The 18,336-nt window shown below is 38.9% G+C and overlaps 1 protein-coding gene across 6 annotated transcripts in view; it reads left to right on the top strand.

Annotated features, from left to right (window-relative positions):
- Window positions 1–18,336, top strand: part of LOC103465763 (integrin alpha-11-like) — a 117,241-nt gene that overhangs the window by 79,668 nt on the left and 19,237 nt on the right. For 5 of the 6 annotated variants that reach the window (XM_008410892.2, XM_008410891.3, XM_008410895.2 and 2 more), the window contains 13 exons: window positions 2,724–2,889; window positions 2,987–3,057; window positions 4,454–4,598; window positions 5,066–5,214; window positions 9,515–9,658; window positions 9,905–10,108; window positions 10,264–10,394; window positions 10,821–10,993; window positions 13,688–13,827; window positions 13,921–14,031; window positions 16,479–16,561; window positions 16,644–16,848; window positions 16,925–17,023. In XM_008410892.2, coding sequence (XP_008409114.2) covers window positions 2,724–2,889; window positions 2,987–3,057; window positions 4,454–4,598; window positions 5,066–5,214; window positions 9,515–9,658; window positions 9,905–10,108; window positions 10,264–10,394; window positions 10,821–10,993; window positions 13,688–13,827; window positions 13,921–14,031; window positions 16,479–16,561; window positions 16,644–16,848; window positions 16,925–17,023 — 1,821 coding nt within the window. The remainder of the gene's footprint in view (window positions 1–2,723; window positions 2,890–2,986; window positions 3,058–4,453; window positions 4,599–5,065; window positions 5,215–9,514; window positions 9,659–9,904; window positions 10,109–10,263; window positions 10,395–10,820; window positions 10,994–13,687; window positions 13,828–13,920; window positions 14,032–16,478; window positions 16,562–16,643; window positions 16,849–16,924; window positions 17,024–18,336) is intronic. The other variant, XM_081607636.1, reaches the window with a different exon arrangement.

Genomic DNA, 18,336 nt, shown 5'->3' with positions numbered 1-18,336 from the left:
AGCCCAACAGCGTGCAGGACGCTTGGCATTAGCCAGAGAACACCAGGATTGGCAAATTCGCCACTGGCGCCTTGTGCTCTTCACAGATGAAAGCAGGTTCACACTGAGCACATGTGACAGACGTGACAGAGTCTGGAGACGCCGTGGAGAGCGGTCTGCTGCCTGCAACATCCTTCAGCATGACCGGTTTGGCAGTGGGTCAGTAATGGTGTGGGGTGGTATTTCTTTGGAGGGCCGCACAGCTCTCCATGTGCTCACCAGAGGTAGCCTGACTGCCATTAGGTACCGAGATGAGATCCTCAGACCCCTTGTGAGACCATATGCTGGTGCGGTTGGCCCTGGGTTCCTCCTAATGCAGGACAATGCTAGACCTCATGTGGCTGGAGTGTGTCAGCAGATCCTGCAAGATGAAGGCATTGAAGCTATGGACTGGCCCGCCCGTTCCCCAGACCTGAATCCGATTGAGCACATCTGGGACATCATGTCTCGCTCCATCCACCAACGTCACGTTGCACCACAGACTGTCCAGGAGTTGGCGGGATGCTTTAGTCCAGGTCTGGGAGGAGATCCCTCAGGAGACCATCCGCCACCTCATCAGGAGCATGCCCAGGCGTTGTAGGGAGGTCATACAGGCACGTGGAGGCCACACACAATACTGAGCCTCATTTTGACGTGTTTTAAGGACATTACATTAAAGTTGGATCAGCCTGTAGTGTGTTTTTTCACTTTAATTTTGTGCGTGGCTCCAAATCCAGGCCTCCATTGGTTAATAAATTTGATTTCCATTGATGATTTTTGTGTGATTTTGTTGTCAGCACATTCAACTTTGTACAGAACAAAGTATTCAATGAGAATATTTCATTCATTCAGATCTAGGATGCGTTATTTGAGTGTTCCCTTTATTTTTTTTGAACAGTGTATATGGTTTGTATTTGTTCTCAGACCTGTAACCATTGGACCGTTTAATCTTTCAATGTCTTTCAGAACTTTTCAAATGTTTATCATATTTCTAACCAGCACCTTCCTCACTTTTTGTGTTTTTCAGCCGTTGCTCTGCAGTTTGACCAAAAGCTGACTCTTGAGAACTGCAGTAAAACTGTCAAGAAGTGGCTTCATTACACGCCAGAATGAGAGGAAAACATCGCAAGAAATCAAACGCCAACCAGACTGAAACTGGTTACCACAACTTGTACCATTTCCCTGGTTCATACAGTACAAAGCTTAACCTCATGCACTCTGTTCTTCTGTGGACAATAGACTGTTATTCTGACAGTCAAAAAGGAGTCAAATATGTTTAAAGATCTGTCCCTTTTCTTAAATAAAATGTTCTATCAAACCTATGTTGTCATTTTTTTACTTTTGTACAGTTTACCCATGATCTGCCAATAATGGTGTTTAACACCAGTGAAGAAACTTTTAGCGGTATGTTATGATGCAGACCTAAAAATGTACATAAATCCTTAGCTTTCATTCAATATGAAATCAACCCAAATCTGCATGCAGATCCACATTCAGATGAAGGTTGAATTAATGTTGATTCCTAACTGATTCAATGCAATATCAACACAAATATTCATGTAAATTGACATACAAATAATGGTTGAATCAACATTGATATGTCAGTTATGGTTGAAACCCTAATGTTGATTCAACATTCAAGTCACCGACCACTTTCAATGTTGTTTCAATGTCAGCGTTCAATGTTGATTCAACATTTCTGGCTGACATTGATTCAATGCTGTTTTAATAATTCTGTGCTATCTGGGATTCAATCAAAAAAATCATGTCAAACAAATAGTATTCAATCAAAAAAAAACTGCAAAAAAAAAATCTTTAAAACTTAATAATAAAAATATTTTTTTATGAAACAAAAAAATTGAGTTTTTTTCTTTCAGGGAGTCGGAGTCATCCGCTTTAGTCAGCGCTAGTTCAACCAAAAAAAAGTTTAAAAAAAAAACGTAAGACTCAACCAAAAGCTTAGGCTGTCAACCAAAAAATTCTGATATGCAAAAATAAAAGTTTCAAACAAAAATTTGTGATTTCAATAAAAAAAAAAAAAAAAAAACTTGTTAAAAATTTTGTTTTGTAAAAAAAAAAAAAAATTATGAAATTTTTTTTAAAGATTTTTTTTGTTTTAATTATTTTTTGATTAAATACTATTTTTTTGTTTGACATGATTATTTTTTTTGATTGAATACTACTTTTCTTTGTTTGACATAATTTTTTTTTTTTTTGTTAAATGCTACTTTTTTTGTTTGACATGATATTTTTTTTTGTGAAGGGCGAGTGAGCGTCGCTCCTTCACCCTGACGTTCCTTCCCTCGGCGGGGGGTGCCGATCTATGTTTTTGCATCCATCTGAATAATGTTTAGTTGCGCCACTGGGAGGAACATAACATATTGAATAACAACCAGTGCAGTTAGCGAGAGATTGGCAATCCAAGGTGAGGTTTAGCTTGCTGCTGCCACACCAGCTTCGCTTCTGAGCATTTGAATGGTAAATTGCGAAAATTCTGCGATTTTGAAGAAAAAAAATAATCAAAATTGGTTAAGCTAAATGAAAAATATATTTTCTTTTTTCATTTACTATAATGGCCATTATAGTACAAACCAAACCACAGGGTAAAAATAGCAATATAAATTCTCTTATATTGCTATAAGAGAGGAGTGATGAGCCTCACCTGCCTCCCCTGACTGCATGTCACTGCCTATGTGTGTGTTCAGGTTCTGGGTTATTACAATCGCCGTGGAATAAACCCTGAGGCATTTCTTAAAGAAATCAAGTTCATTGCCAGTGATCCTGATGAGGAGCATTTCTTCGAAGTCACAGATGAGTCTGCACTGAAGGATATTGTAGATGCTCTTGGAGAAAGAATTTTCTCTTTGGAAGGTAAGTAAGTGGGATAGTTTCTTTAGATTTTGACTGAGGCAGTTTGGAGAATGTAAAGATAAGAGTCTTATCCCTCTGTTTTCTGATTGTTTTTTAGGCATTAGCAGTCAGGGTAAGGGATTTGGTCTGCAGATGGCTCAAGCTGGTTTCTCTTCACATTTAGTCAATGTAAGTAGCTCATAGTGTGACAGGCATTTTTTGTTCAGTGTTTTATAAAGTAAAATGTATATAAATCCAATTTTTTTCATCAAAACTCAGTTCATACATCTACCTTAAATCCGATAAAGACCACTATGGGTTTTAAATATCAGTAAGAGCATCTTAAAAGAGGACCTGAATGTTTGTGCCCAAAAAACGATATGAAGTTAGCTATATTTAGCTGAAAAGAAATTGTCTGCAATCTACAACTTGACACCAAAATAGATCAATGACTCTGGGGTCATGCAGCAACGTGCTTGACCCCAGCTACGTAAGCTAGGAAACACAAGATGAAAAAACAGATATATGAGCCCTTTTTCTTCTGTTAAAAGTACTTTTATATCTATATGACACTGAATCAGAAACTGCGTACAAAATATATTTTTGCCATCCATTTCATTGTCTCCTTTTCATCTTCCATGGCTTTTAGTCTTTAAACTTGTTTACTTCTGGTGTTTTATGGAGGTTAGCAGACAAATTATAGAGGTGCATTACTGCTACCAACTGGACTGGAGTGGGAACTAACAGAAAAAACTGATTCTTTCTAGAATCAATTTGTTTTTTAAAACTGGCATGATGTGGCAATCCCTGAGGTTCATCAAATACAAACTGAAAACTAAAGAGAAAGAATAAAATATTTGGTTTGAATAAAGGCACAGCTTGTTAGGCACAGCAGATTTTGACTGATATCAATATGGATTCAGCTCATAAACACAGAACACACGTTTACACTTCCCAGCTCTGAGAAGCAACCCACCGTTCCAGAAAAACTGTTTATTCGCCTCATTGTTAGCGGCGACTAATTAGCCTTCTTTCTGGAAGAAGCTGTAGCAAACCTGCTGTAGCAAACCACAGAACAGAGCAGAAAGTGTAAGCAATCTGTACATAAGCATGCTTGACAGCGCTAAAACCAACAGCACTAAGACCCTCCAGCTGGTTATTGGTTATTTCTGACCAGTGATATTTTTCTAAAGTTAGCATTAGAAGAAAAGAGTAGAGATTGATTTTTTTTGCACAGATTATCTATCTCATACCATACTGTCATAAAATGGTGATAATTTTAATAAACATCCATCCATCCATCCATTTTCTTTCACCCTTGTCCCTCAGTGGGGTCGGGAGGGTTGCTGGTGCCCATCTCCAGCTAACGTTCCGGGCGAGAGGCGGGGTAGGCCCGACCCTGCTTAGCTTCCGAGATCAGGGTGGTTTTAATAAACATGTAAAAAAAAAACTTCTATAAAAGCTGCATAGTGCAGTTTTAAGGCCAAAATTATTGTGAGAATATGGCCATTTGTGTTGCATATTTGTTTTTATTTTAGATTTATTTACGTTTGTGTTGCATGTTATCCTGTGTAAAAAAATTTAGGATGGTGTTCTGCTTGGGGCAGTGGGTGCCTATGATTGGAATGGTGCAGTGCTAAAGGAAACTAAACGTGGTAAAGTTGTTTCACAAAAATCCTCTTACAAAGATGAGTTTCCAGAAGCTCTGAAGAACCACGCTGCTTATTTGGGTAATTTTAATTATTCTTAATTGCTCTTTGTCAAGTTTATGTGCAAACTTCTATGCTGTTCAGGTTTTTGCACTAAATTACTAAGATTTCTAAATAAAGTGAGTAAAGCAAGTATTTATAGTAGTGTACTACTGTATACAATATTTGCAGCAGTTCATAACAGCAAAATGCAAGTCTACTGAGGATTAAAGAATCTTGTAAACTATGTGGTCTAATAATTTTGACCTAGTCATGATTACAGATTGCATGTTTAGTTGCATTTTGGGAAAGACCTTGTGATATTTGACTACTTAAATTATTTATAAGGTACTTATAGGTATTTATAAAGTACAACTGCTTGTTTCAGTGCAATTTCATTAACCTTTAACGTTTTGAACATATTGGATTTCAGAAGGGGTTGTGTTGTAATTCTATTCAAACATAAGGTGTGAAGAAGTAAGGAAAACTATTTTCAACTTTTATTTCAGGCTATTCGGTGGATGCTGTTATTTCATCTCGTGGCTCTCAGCTTTACATAGCTGGAGCGCCAAGGTTCAACCACACTGGCAAGGTCATTATATTCACCCTGAAGAACAATGGAAATCTCACTATCCTGCAGGCACTTCTGGGACAGCAGGTCTTCTGCACACACACACACATAATTTAATGTGGATGGCCATGATACTCACATTGACCAAAAATCTCTTCAATTAAATACAAAAATCACACAGGTAGAAATACTTCAAAGTCTTAAGATTAGATAAATACTAATTTAATGACAAAATTATATACAACCAGTTCACAATGCAAATCAGATGTGAAGAAAAATATTATTTTGATAAAGTAATATTTCATTAATTTGCTGAATGTGAAATCACTTTTCTTCGGTCAATTGTTTCCTAATCCATTATGCAGTCATTGCTTGGATGATGGATCTAGATTTTCAAGATGTCCGCTCAAAAATGTAGGTGCACTCACAAGATGACAGCTTAAAATAGAAATAAAGAGATTAGCATTGGGTGTTATTTAGCTCTGTGGCTCCTCATACCCACAATTTAATGTGCTTTGTGAGAGACATTTTATACACAATCTAGGTGTATATTCCAAACTCTGAATAAGTGACAAGATATCCAAACGAACCTCAGTTCAGTTTTTCACATGTGGTCTCAGCAGAAACCCACAATCATCTGGACTGGCTGCTTTTTATTACCTACCCACTCAACCAAACAGATCTACCAAAACAAGAACAAGGAAATATACAGTATGTACTAAAAAATTAACAAGTGGCCAAAATATATCTAATTACTCTGGGTTATTACAATCGGTTCAGGTTCTAGTATTAAATTTACAGCATTAAATATTAAGTGCAAACTTTACTCTGTGAACTTTTAATAATGAAATACTCAAACTAATATGTGAAACAAATACAAGTAATAAAGACATATACGCATTCCCTAAATCATTGGTTCTTAACCTGGGTTCGATTGAACCCCAGGGGTTCGATGAGTCGGTCTCAGGGGTTCGGCGGAGCCTCTGCCGCGGAGGTAAAGACACACTTGTATAAAGTCGTGATGACGCGCTCCGCTTCGCCATCACTTGCTGCAGAAAATCACGTTACATTGCTTAGCCAATCAGTGCTGCGGAGGAGCCCTGATTGAAGGAGCTCCACTTTCAGCATGGATTTGAACTTGTGTCTTTAATTACTTCAGCAAAGCTCACAGTTTTTACCAAATGGACACTTTTCACATGACGTCACACAACTTCCGTTATGGCTCGAAACGGTGTATCCTTAGTTCCGGTGTGTGTAGTTAACGCTGTTTCTGGACTCTAAAGCTGCTGCCACAAATATGATTTGAAGATATATCACTATTTGCAAACAGTTTTTCTTCATCAACATAATCTAAACTGGACAAATTCCTCGCTGAATGATTCCAGTTTGACTACGAAGGTACGTGTTTTGTTTTTTTTCTAGCTGTTAGTTGATATGCTAGTATAGCAATAGTAATTTCTTAGCTGGCTAACATTACGTAGCCTTTCTGTTTTGGAAATAGAACGTATTTAGGCTCTAATATTAATCAGATGTTTCTAGTATAGACTGGGGTTGCCACCCGTCATGTAAAATGCGTGATCGTATTAAACCCTCCTCACTAACGCTAGTTTCACCACCTGCTCAGTAGCGACATTACCTGTAGCCATAAGTCCAAAACTTAACAGTTATGCCAAACACTCGCTATTCCATCACGTCCTGAGAAGTTAAACTTTTGCTACGATCGAGACATAAGGAGGAAGACGCTGTCGTAGATGAGATAGTTATAGCTATTAACTTTTCATTGGAGAAATGTGATGAGCTATCTATATTAGCTCATTAACTTCACATTTCTCCAATGAATATTTATCAAATGTTATTTGATAAATCATAACATTTTAGAAGGTTAAGTTTCTTATACTTTGTCTTCCTGCGGTTCTAGACTTAGCAGTAGAAAATTGATAACATAGGAATAATAACTTTATATCCCTTTTAACAGGTTACACTTCATTCTCCTGTGGTGACTGTGGAAACGAAGTCCATGAAGTTTGTGCTCAGGTGGGAAAACCCTGTGGATCACATGGTGGGACTTCTGCTTCAAACTGTTCACTACAGTATATTATTGTCTCTGTCATCCACCAGTTCACTGCAGACTGGCACCCGCCAAGGACTCTACATGGATGTCTTCTTAAGTTGTAAACCCTGAGTACATACTGTTGAAATAAAATTGATATGCCTTTTGTAAATACATTTTCTCTATCAATGACTTAAATTAACTGTAGTAATTATGTTTGTGTATTGTAGTAACCATGTACAGTGTTTAATTATTAAATAGATGTTTTAAACAGCCACACCCTTATGTCTTTGGTCCACAATGGCAGCTTTAATTTTAGCATTTCCTCTCCTCCACATACTTTGTTGCCAGATGTGTAAAATTTACAAAAAGAAGCTATTTAAATGTAAAAGTTGCACATATGTAGATTACTCAAGAGAAGCTATTTACAATAGTTTTTACAGAACTCTACCCATCAATTCGTTTATATATATATATATATCAATTACAGGATAGATGCACAAAGATTTCATTTCTAACAGCTGCTAGCAGTAGTGAGTGTTCATCCAAGAAGTGTGACTTGCAGGAGCAGGGAGGCTGTATACTGGTTTCTCCTTTTAAATCAAGAGGCCCATGATAGTTTGACTAGGCAGCAGATGTCCCACAGCTGATTGATTGAACCTGCCATGGACAGAGGAACAAGACCATCCCAGATATGGTAGGTTGTTAGGTCGGCTACTGTTGAGAAAGGTGGACAACAAAACAAATGGAGAAATTATGAATCACATCAGAATATGTAAATTACTTAGCAAATAGTGCTTAAATCAATATTTAAAATGCTTTTCTAAACAACGGTGTTGGAAGATGTGATTTTAGTGAAACTTAACAACACAACACTGACAGGCAGCAGTGTATACATTTCCAAACTGTGGCTAAAGTTACTGCTAGCTGGTTTACTCTCCGATCGGAGGCTGGTTCCTTTAAATACAGTTGGAGAATGGTAAATTGACAATGACTAATACCGGCACTTAAATGCTGTTTTATTAAAGTTGATACAGAAAGTGAACCTCTAAACGTTACAGCACTGACAATCAGCGGTTTACATATTTTCCCAAATGTGGCTAAAGCTGCTGCTAGCTGGTTTACTATCCGATCGGAGGCTGTTTATTATATACACAGTCAAAGAATGGTGGATTGACAATGAGTAATGACGGTTATCTAACACTTAAATGCTGTTTTATTAAAGTTGATAAAGTGAATCTCTAAGCGCTACAGCACTGACAGAGAGGTGTATATTTTTCTTAACTGGCTAAAGCTGCTGCTAGCTGGTTTACTCCAATCGGAGGCTGGTTTCTTTAAATACAGTTGGAGAATGGTAAATTGACAATGACTGATGTAGGCTAACGTGTAAATACTGTTTTATTACAGTTAATACAGAAAGTGAACCTTTTAACGTTACAACACTGACAGACAGCGGTGTATATATTTCCCCAACAGTGGCTAAAGCTGCTGCTAGCTGGTTTACTCTCCGATCGGAGGCTGTTTATTTTATACACAGAGAATGGTGAATTGACAATGAGTAATAACAGCTATCTATCACTTAAATGCTGTTATTATTAACTTACCTTTTACTATATCCTTAAGATAATGAGTATCCGTGAATTTTTCAGTCAGGTTTCCCGAGGCAAAATCACACCGGAAGTAAAGATACACCGTTTCGCGTTATGGCGGCCATTGTCTGACGTCACTGTGAAAAGGGTCTATTCTGTAGTTTTCTGTGTACTAAAAAAAAAAAAAAAAAAAAAAAAAAAAGTTTTCTGTGTACTTCTAAATCTGCTCCTTAGTCGCATCTTTTCGGGGTTGCTACTGCCTCTAGTGGCGTGGGGGTGGTAACACAACTAATGTAATTTACTAAATCAGAATATTGCAAAATCTTTATTAATTATTATTAATTTTTCATTCTCTCTAATTAAATGATCTAAACAAGACCTTAAAGTGGTTCCAGTTTCTCCCGATGGCCAATCTGTTGAAACTGTGGCAAATTTTAAATACCTCAAGTCATTTCTGGACAGTCAGCTCAACTTTGCTGAAAACACTGACTATATTTTGAAGAACTGTTCTCAGAGACTCTACCTTTTAAGAAGACTTAAAAGGTAGAACCCCCAGAATTTGGAGAGAAAAAAAATCATATTTTATTTATCACTACAGAAGGGTTCAGTGAATGTGCATATGAAACTCGGTTCGGTACCTCAAAAAAGGTTAAGAACTACTGCCCTAAATTAATATGTTGCTGATATGTTGTAAATTCTAAACTCCAATTCCTTAATTTAATTTATTTCTTTTGTGTTCTATCAACAGATTGGTTCATATTTTGGCAGTGAGCTGTTATCAATGGACATTGATGGAAATGGCTACACTGACTTTCTTTTGGTTGCAGCACCCATGTATTACAGTCAAGGCTTGGAAAGAGGAAGGGTTTACATTTACTCTCTATCATCTGAGGTACAGTTCTCATCCTAAGAACTTGTTCAGAAAATTCTGTTTAAGCAACTTAATGCAAACTTTTAATGATTACATTGGTAAAAGTCACCAGTTAGCTAGTTTTTCAGGAATAAGACTTTTAACACAAACAGGAAAAACAAATGACTGAACGTTAATACAGCATTACAAGCAATTATGTAATGTTTGCTTCCTTCTGATACATGTAAAGTTTCATCAGTTAAAGCTAACAAACTGTCATGTCTTTAGGCATTCTTCACATTTCATGGAGTACTTGAAGTTCCCCACCATTCTCAAAACTCTCGTCTGGGTTCAGCGCTGGCGCAAATAGCTGACATGAATGGAGATGGCTATAAGGAGCTTGTGGTGGGAGCGCCTCTAGAAGATGACCATCAGGGAGCTATTTATATATTTCATAGCCAGAACAAGATGATTGGATCATACCACAAACAGGTAACAGCTTACAGCTTAAGAAATATATATGAAATATTTTTTCATATATTGTATATCTTTAGATGCACAACAAGAAAATAATATTTTCTGTCAGACATAAGAGCTCTGTGTCAATCGTGTGTAATAAATGATTTATCTTCATTTTCCTCTTCCAGCGTATTTCTGGAGCTGGTTTTTCTGCAGGTCTGCTGTACTTTGGTCAAAGTATTCATGGAGTTCTGGATGTCAATGGAGATGGGCTTGTTGATTTGGCTGTGGGAGCTCTAGGAGCTGCCGTCATCATCTGGTAAATTTGGAGATTGTTGGTCTCACAGTGTTGGTAGTTTTTGATTCATCACTTTAATGATGCAAACGAGTTTGTGACTGTTCTGAGAAGTGGGGCAATATAGGAAAAAGTTTAGAACTGTGGAAAGGGTTATCAAAAAGTGTTAAGTCTCCTTCCCCTGCAGACAAAGACATTCAGTTCTGGAGTCACCAGCTATCTCTTCAGCTGCTCACCTGGCCAGGGACATTAAATGTTTTCATTCGTTGGTATTCTTATGTCGTTTCATCACTGAATCTTTTTCCAAAGATGTGGTGTGCCTTTATGGACTTTTTTCATGTCCATAGTTTATTCCATAAATTTTTGGTGTTTAAATAGCCTTTGAATAAAGAGTTATGGCGAACTTCCTGCAAGTATAAAATGTGGACACGCAGTGTTCTGTCTGTTCAGGTCCCGTGGCGTAGTGCGAATTGAAGTCAAAATGACTTTTGAACCGGAGAAGATCAACATCTTTAATAAGAACTGTCAACGTGGTGGGAAGGAGGTCACTTGCATGTCACTTGTTGTCTGTCTGAAATTGGACAGTATGACAAAAAACAAGAAAGATTACAGAAAGGAAGTTGGTGAGTGATACCTGCACATTTTTTGTTATATTGTTACAACTTATAGTTGTGGTCTGAACCAGGTGCTTGGTGGGTAAGACTGGACAAGTTTGGTTTAGCCAGTGCACTACTAAAAATCAACAAAATGTGCCTGTCTTCTGGGGAGAGACCCCAAGAGTAACAATGTAAACTAGCAACATGAACAATCCATCCATTTTCTTTACACCCTTGTCCCTTAGTGGGGTCAGGAGGGTTGCTGGTGCCTATTCCCAGCTAACCTTCCGGGCAGGAGGCGAGGTACACCCTGGACAGGCAGCCAGAGACACACAGGACAAACAACCATGCACACACAACCATGCACACACCTAGGGGCAATTTGGAGAGGCCAATTAACCTGACAGTCATGTTTTTGGACTGTGGGAGGAAACCGGAGTACCCGGAGAGAACCCAGAACCTTCTTGATGCAAGGCAACAGCGCTACCAACTGCGCCACTGTGCAGCTATAGGGGGTCTCCAGCAGTGGTGGAGAAAGTACTCAAAAAATTTACTCAAGTAAAAGTCAAAGTACCACATTAACATTTTACTTATGTAAAAGTAAAAAAGTGCTGGCTTTTAAAAATACTTAAGTATTAAAAGTAAAAGTACTCGCTGAATGCATTACCTAATTGCTAATATCATTAAGTGTGCCGATTGTATTTAATTTTAATACATCAGAAATGTGTTTATTTTAATACATTTCTGATGTATTAAATGTGCCATTTTAATGCCACATTTCTGCCATTAAAATGGAACACGTTTAACCACAGATTAAACGTGTTCTTATTGTGTTTATTCTCTGTAACAGTTTAGACTTAGATATGTGATTCTATGGATCATAATTTCAGGGATGGAAACATCTTGTCTCCTGTCCTAACATAGCATGAACTTCATTAGTGACATTTATTTAGAAAGAAATCCAACTGAAAGGGGATAGAAAGAAGGTGAGGGGAGGCAACCAAGGAGCCATGTAGCAGAGTTGTAGTCAAGACCACCGAACCCGAGACCAAGACCAGCGCCCCGCGCTAAATGACACAATTAAATTAATAAAATTAAGTTTACCTATCAAAATTGGTTCTCAGATTGATCTGAAAGATCCCATTCCCATAAAAACACCTAGATATTAAATACTTAGAGCTGAAATATATTTAACCAGTATCAATTAAACTCACTTCATTCTGTTTTGCTTTCATCGCTGTGCTACAATCCGCAGAGGTCCCCTGCCATCCCTAGAAAAATAACGCCCTGGGCGGTCAGAAACCACAACTGAAACATTGCAATTAACGGTAAATAAAGTTCAACTATGAACACTGTCCAACGGTGCAACAAGTAACTAAGCAGAATGAGCACCGTGACTGTTCTCACCCTCCCTCCCACTGCGATGTTTGCCACCATGACAGGAAACGAAATCAATCAATGAGCAATGAGCATGCTCTGTGTTCATACATTCAACTTTTACTTATTCAGCGATTAAATAAATGTGTGTATGTGTATATATATGTATATATACATCTACTGCAGTATATATCTACTGCAGTGTACACAAGAACAAAGAACCGCTCTCAGTGAGGCTTCAGTCCTTAGGACTTAGTAAAGATCCGTCCAGAAGAATCGGATCATTCCTGAATGTCATACCACTATATTGCAGACTTTGGTCACAGCGTTGTCCCATATATGTGACACCTCAGTCAACACACAATAATTCAGCGCATGAGTGACAACTTTTTTTCATCGCAGATGCAAGATGTGTCTCTGTGGACGTGATGCTTTGTTAGCATCACGTCCACAGATTTTACCTTTCTTTAAGCTTTCCTTCCAAGTGACGCTAAAAGTAGGACGAAGTCCCGCCGTCTGTGAAAGCGAAGCGCTGCTGATTTTACATGTCGCCATATCTTATGATTTATGCAGCTATTATCGATTAGACAGACATCTCCTCCCGCTCAGAGGAAACCACTGCGCATGTCTGGCGCTCCGCGTGCGAGTAAAGGTGGAGGCGATGGGTGACAACAGACACTAAGTCACGTTATCCCTGAACTTCACATTTTAACGGAAGAAAGCACAATGCGACTTGGATGTAACGAGTAACGCAACAGTTTTGTAGAAATGTAGTGAAGTAGAAAGTACAGATACTTACTGTAAAATGTAGTGGAGTAAAAGTAGAAAGTAGCCATTATAACATCTACTTAAGTAAAGTACAGATACACGAAAACTGTACTTAAGTACACACTGGTCTCCAGCAGTATGGAGATAAGGGTCCTTTATTAGGGGACTGTTTCTGGTGCAAGTTGGACCACGACAGGGCTGACCCACCGGGACCCGGTTCCGGATAAACAGATGGCAAACGAGTATGAGTACAAAACAATGCAGTCAAGTTCAGTTCAGCAACATGAACCACAGTGTTTTAATCATTTAAGTTTTGATAAATGGTGTCCCACATTATACGATTGTTCTAGTCTTGTAACGCAGTTAGTAAAGATGGCATTACTGATGGCAGATGGCTGACTTTTGTATCTCCTTAAAAACATTTAATGGAATATAAAACATCTATTTCAGGAGACAACAATCTTTACAACCTGACTATTGTGTATAGAACCTGGATATGAAATGACTAGTGATGATTACCATCACCGCTGTCTTTACTACTATCTTTAACCTCTCCTTCTCTTTATTTCTCTTGAGCTGTTTGGTACAGTCTGGTTTTTGATGAGAGGCGATTTTCCTCCTGGGCAGTCCTGGATGAATCATTCCGGCAGCAGCCCAGAACTCTTCTTCTACACACTGGGAATCAGAAATGCGAGCGCCTCGACTTTTCTGTGCAGGTCAGAATAAATCCTTTTGACATAACATACTCAACGTAATAAGTTTTGCTTGGTGTGAATCTATAAAAGCAAAACCACCATCTGTATAAACAGGACATAACAGATTACAGGCGGCCCATAGTAGTTGCTGTGGAGGCAGGACTTCAGAGCCAGGTCAAAGGGCCGGTGTTGGACCCAGACTGGCCAACCACCTTACGAACTGAGGTGAATGTCTGATACATTTGTGTAATGTGTGTGTTTGTGCTGTGCTGTGAAAAAGCATTTTCTCCTTTACAGATTTCTTGAGTTTGTTTTTGTCACCCCGAAATATTTTAGATAAGAAACTTCTGAAGGAGAATGTCTGACCATCAGTTTATGATGCTTTAAGTATTCTTAGGTTATGTGATCCACATCACACCAGCAAGTCTATCACTGGATGACTCCAAAAATATAAATGAGCAGAAGTTTTGGAGTTTTCTAGTCAAAACTATTTAAATGCAATATATAATGCTGCATGACCCAAAACAAGATTTTCATTCTCAATGCAATCTATATTGTTTCCTTAGACAGAGGACTTTTGACCAATTTGAATAATATAATAAACTGAACTTGACTGCATTGTTTTGTAAAGGACCTTTATCTCCATACTGCTGGAGACCCCCTATAGGTGCCCATGTAGGACACGATCAAAAATCTTCGGCAAAACTGCCATGACCACACTGCTCTTCTGGAAGCCGAGGCTCTACTATCAGCTCATCTCTCATCTCCTGTACCCTAAGGCAGTGGTCCCCAACCCCCGGTCCGTGGACCGGTACCGGTCCGTGGACCAATTGGTACCGGGCCGTGCAAGAAATAGTGAAATATTTCCGTTTTATGTATTATTTGCGTCTGGAGGATATTTTATTTTGAAAATCCTTTAACCGGATTCTCTCGGTTACTTGCGCGCCAACACTGAGGCCACAAGCAGCAAAATGAGTAAGAAACAGATCAGGTTTCTTTGCAAAGGGGAAAAGGCCCAGAGAAGAGACAGGAGAATGGATTTATCCCAGACCGCTTGGTGAGTCCCACATTACAAGCCGCTCTGCGTAAAAATGCGGCGACCGGCTGCTAATGAGGCAATGAAACTTCAAGCTGCTTCACTACGTAGAGACCAAGCAGGCTGTGGATATAAGCAACACTTCGGGTGTTATTGTCTCTCATCACTCCCAGATCGGACCGTCTCGTTGCAGAGGAACAAGCTCAGGGCTCCGTTAGTCAGTATCGTGAGTTAAAGTTCTCACGAAAGTAAAATGTTCGTTTTTGTGGCGCATCTGTATCTTATTTTGAAGGGATATGTAAACGTTACCATAGCGACCAGAGTCAGAGCTTTTGGGCAGTGATCGAGAGGAGATGAGTAGAGCTTGAGTCTTAAGTCTAGTTTAGACGGAAAGATTTAAGAATTGTCGGCCGATTCTCCAAACCTCTGTGACCACAGAGCTGATAAAAGTCCAACAGGTTCGATCGGTTCGTGTCTCCAAGGCAGAAGCAACATGAACCGATTCCAGTCACGAACATCCCGATTCCAGAGCATAATCCAGTAAAACCCCAACATAGGGGGAATTTAGAATAACCAAACACAGATGACGATGTAGAAGCAATAGTGATAGTTTGTAGACTCATTTGAATAAAAGACGTAACAAAAAGAAAAGGCGGTGGGTAAAAGACAACGGGAGCAGCCGCTCTATTTGCTGCACTATTGATTTGGAGGTGAATATGTTTTTTCATAGTTAACATTTTTAACTGAATAAACATAATAATGACCTTTATATTTAATAATAAACATTTCCACATATCATCTCCGATATCCACCGGACTCAGTTGCGCGATATGTCAGCTGTTTGGGATTCCCCTCTGTTCTTACGTCACCGCGCTTTTTGATTGGCTACCTGTCACATTCAGCAGGTAGTATTCTCGTTCCCAGATAGGGAAAACCCCACAGGTTGCGATAAAAACTCCAAGACAACCCAAATTGGGTATATTCAGGATTTAGCGGGAACCCCAACCCCCCGCCGCCCCCTGCTCTCCCCGGAGCAGCAGCAAAATTTTCCAAGTCTTCACTGGTCCGCGGTAATAAAAAGGTTGGGGACCACTGCCCTAAGGATCCCTCCCTCTCTTTTTTATAAAGGGAAACCTCCAACTTGTTCTGCCAGTCCAAGCCAGAACAAGTTCCCAAGCGCCACACAATGTTGAAGAGGCACGTCATCCACAACAGCTGGATCTCATTCACCCGAGGCTCTGACACTGTGTTAGATAGCGTGGCTTTGGGGTAGCTTTCTTCACTAATAAATTAAATAATTTAAAATCTGCTTTTTATGTTTACCCAGATAATCTTTGTTACATTTTAAAATATGATTGTTGTTCCTAAACATTCAAATCTGTTTTACAGAAAAGTAAAACAGACAGAATCTGAAGGTGGGTAATGCTTTTCCACAGCACTTTCTTACCAAGAAATGTAATTTGTTATTGGATATGTTTCCTCTAATTGTTTTTTTTTTTGTATCTTTATTCTTGCTTATGTGAAGTGTTCTTGAGCCTAATTAATATATTTTGTTTTATTATTTCCGATGGTTGTGTGCTTTGTTATTTCTCATATTAGATATTGTATGTAATGTTTATCATTATTATTCCTGCAGCTTCAGTTCTGGAATGGATGTGAGGAGGATACCTGCACTCCTGACCTCATCCTCCACAGTCGCACCGACCTGTTAAATGTTCTGTGTGTAGTTAAGCCTGTTTTCAAAATGTAAACATACATCAAGATCTATTAGAAAAATAATCTGTATTTGTTTCACCTGAAGGCATTTCTGCAGCACAAGGAAACATGCCACCTCCTCACTCTGCAGCCATCAGAAGGGACATGAAGAGAAAATGTTTGTGGTTGAGACTGGACGGAGGAAGATGATTGTGTTTGCTGAGCTTCAGAACCAAGGGGAGAATGCATTCAGAACTTCACTCGACATCTCCACAACCCCTAACCTTCTCTTCTCAAGTCTCTTAGTCAAGGTACTCAAATGTCTTTCTGTGTATTGGAATTGAAGGTGACTTTGTGTTTCAAAATGACATGCATCCTGTCCCACAGGACCAATCAGATATCCAGATTGAGTGTTCCACTGAGAATAGGATGGCCTCCCAGAGAAGCTGTAACATCAGTGCTCCATTCATGAGGTCATTGTCGCAGGTGGGTTAAATATACTACTGGGAAATCTACTGGAAACTTGACATGGCATGGCTGCATTATATAATTAACATAAATCTTACACTAGTCTGCTTAATTTACTGAGCTTATGTTAGTTTCCCCTGCCTGCTAGCATCAAGACCGTCGATCCTGGTTTTGTAGAAGCATGTTACGGTAATAGGTGCTTTGTGAGATTCACGTAGTGTATAACTTAAATAGAACTTGTAAAGTTTTTTATATAAATTTAACTCATATTTTTTAATAGAATTTGAATTTAATTAAAAAAAAGAAACTTTTTCGCTGGGGCATAAATTACATTCCATATATTCATGTCTTTTATTTATTCGAGAGAGATTTAGATATACTTTGACTATAAAACGCTGCCTTCCATTATCTTCCATGACTGTCTCTATCTGCTTTGCTTATGTCTGCTCTAATCATGTATCATGTTGTCTGTTACTAACCAATAATAAGTCCCGCCTACTCCTCACAACTCTTTGGACTCACTACGGCCCAGTTCTCTGTCTAACAGGTCCGGAAAACCCCCAGAAACTCGAGTCTTACCCTAGAGATAGTTTGTGGAGAATTATCTGTTTAAACTGGGGTCGGAAAGGACTCGTCTAGCTCTGACTACCTTCGATCCAGAAGTTATGACCCTTTACAGTTGAAGAGCAATCCGCTGAGTAGCCCTCACAGCGGCATAACCCCTACAACCACTCCTGTTAACGGTAGCTCCTCTCCTAAAATAACGGCACTTGTTAACGGCTAGATTAAGTTTAGTGACTTAGATTCAAGTCCCAGGGTCATTATTTTAACACTCACCAGAGGAAAACACAAAGCCACCCTGTTTCTAGAATCATGTATGTTAACTTTACCACCTTTAGGAGAACCAACAATAATTAAGACTGACACAATTAAACTCACTGTTCACAATTCTCATTAGAATTTTAGTATTACAATTTTATTAAGCAAGCTTTAGCAGGGGCATACAACAACAGGTTAAATTCCCAAAAGTTATAAAAGAGGCTAAAATATAATGAAATCAACTAGGATCAATCACATCCTATCCTTGTTCTCATCCCTAACCTGTTTCACTAAATTCACTGAGCGAGGCTTTGGGGGAAGCTGGTCAACTCATACCCGATGGTTCTTGGTCTCGGCAGCTGTAATCTTTAGATGTCCTTGGTCAGAGTCTTTGTCAAGCCGGAGCAAAGTCCTCTTTACTGAAGAGAAGCGGAGAGAAGACTCACGCTGTCCTTTGAACGTGCAGACTCTTTGTCTTTAAAAGACCTCCGTCTCTTTTCCAAGTCGGCTGC

Source organism: Poecilia reticulata, chromosome 6 (assembly GCF_904066995.2).
Source record: "Poecilia reticulata chromosome 6, P_reticulata-male-v2, whole genome shotgun sequence".
Lineage (NCBI taxonomy): Eukaryota > Metazoa > Chordata > Actinopteri > Cyprinodontiformes > Poeciliidae > Poecilia > Poecilia reticulata.
The sequence above is the reverse complement of the archived record's forward strand: the minus strand, read 5'-3'. Positions and strand labels throughout refer to the sequence as shown.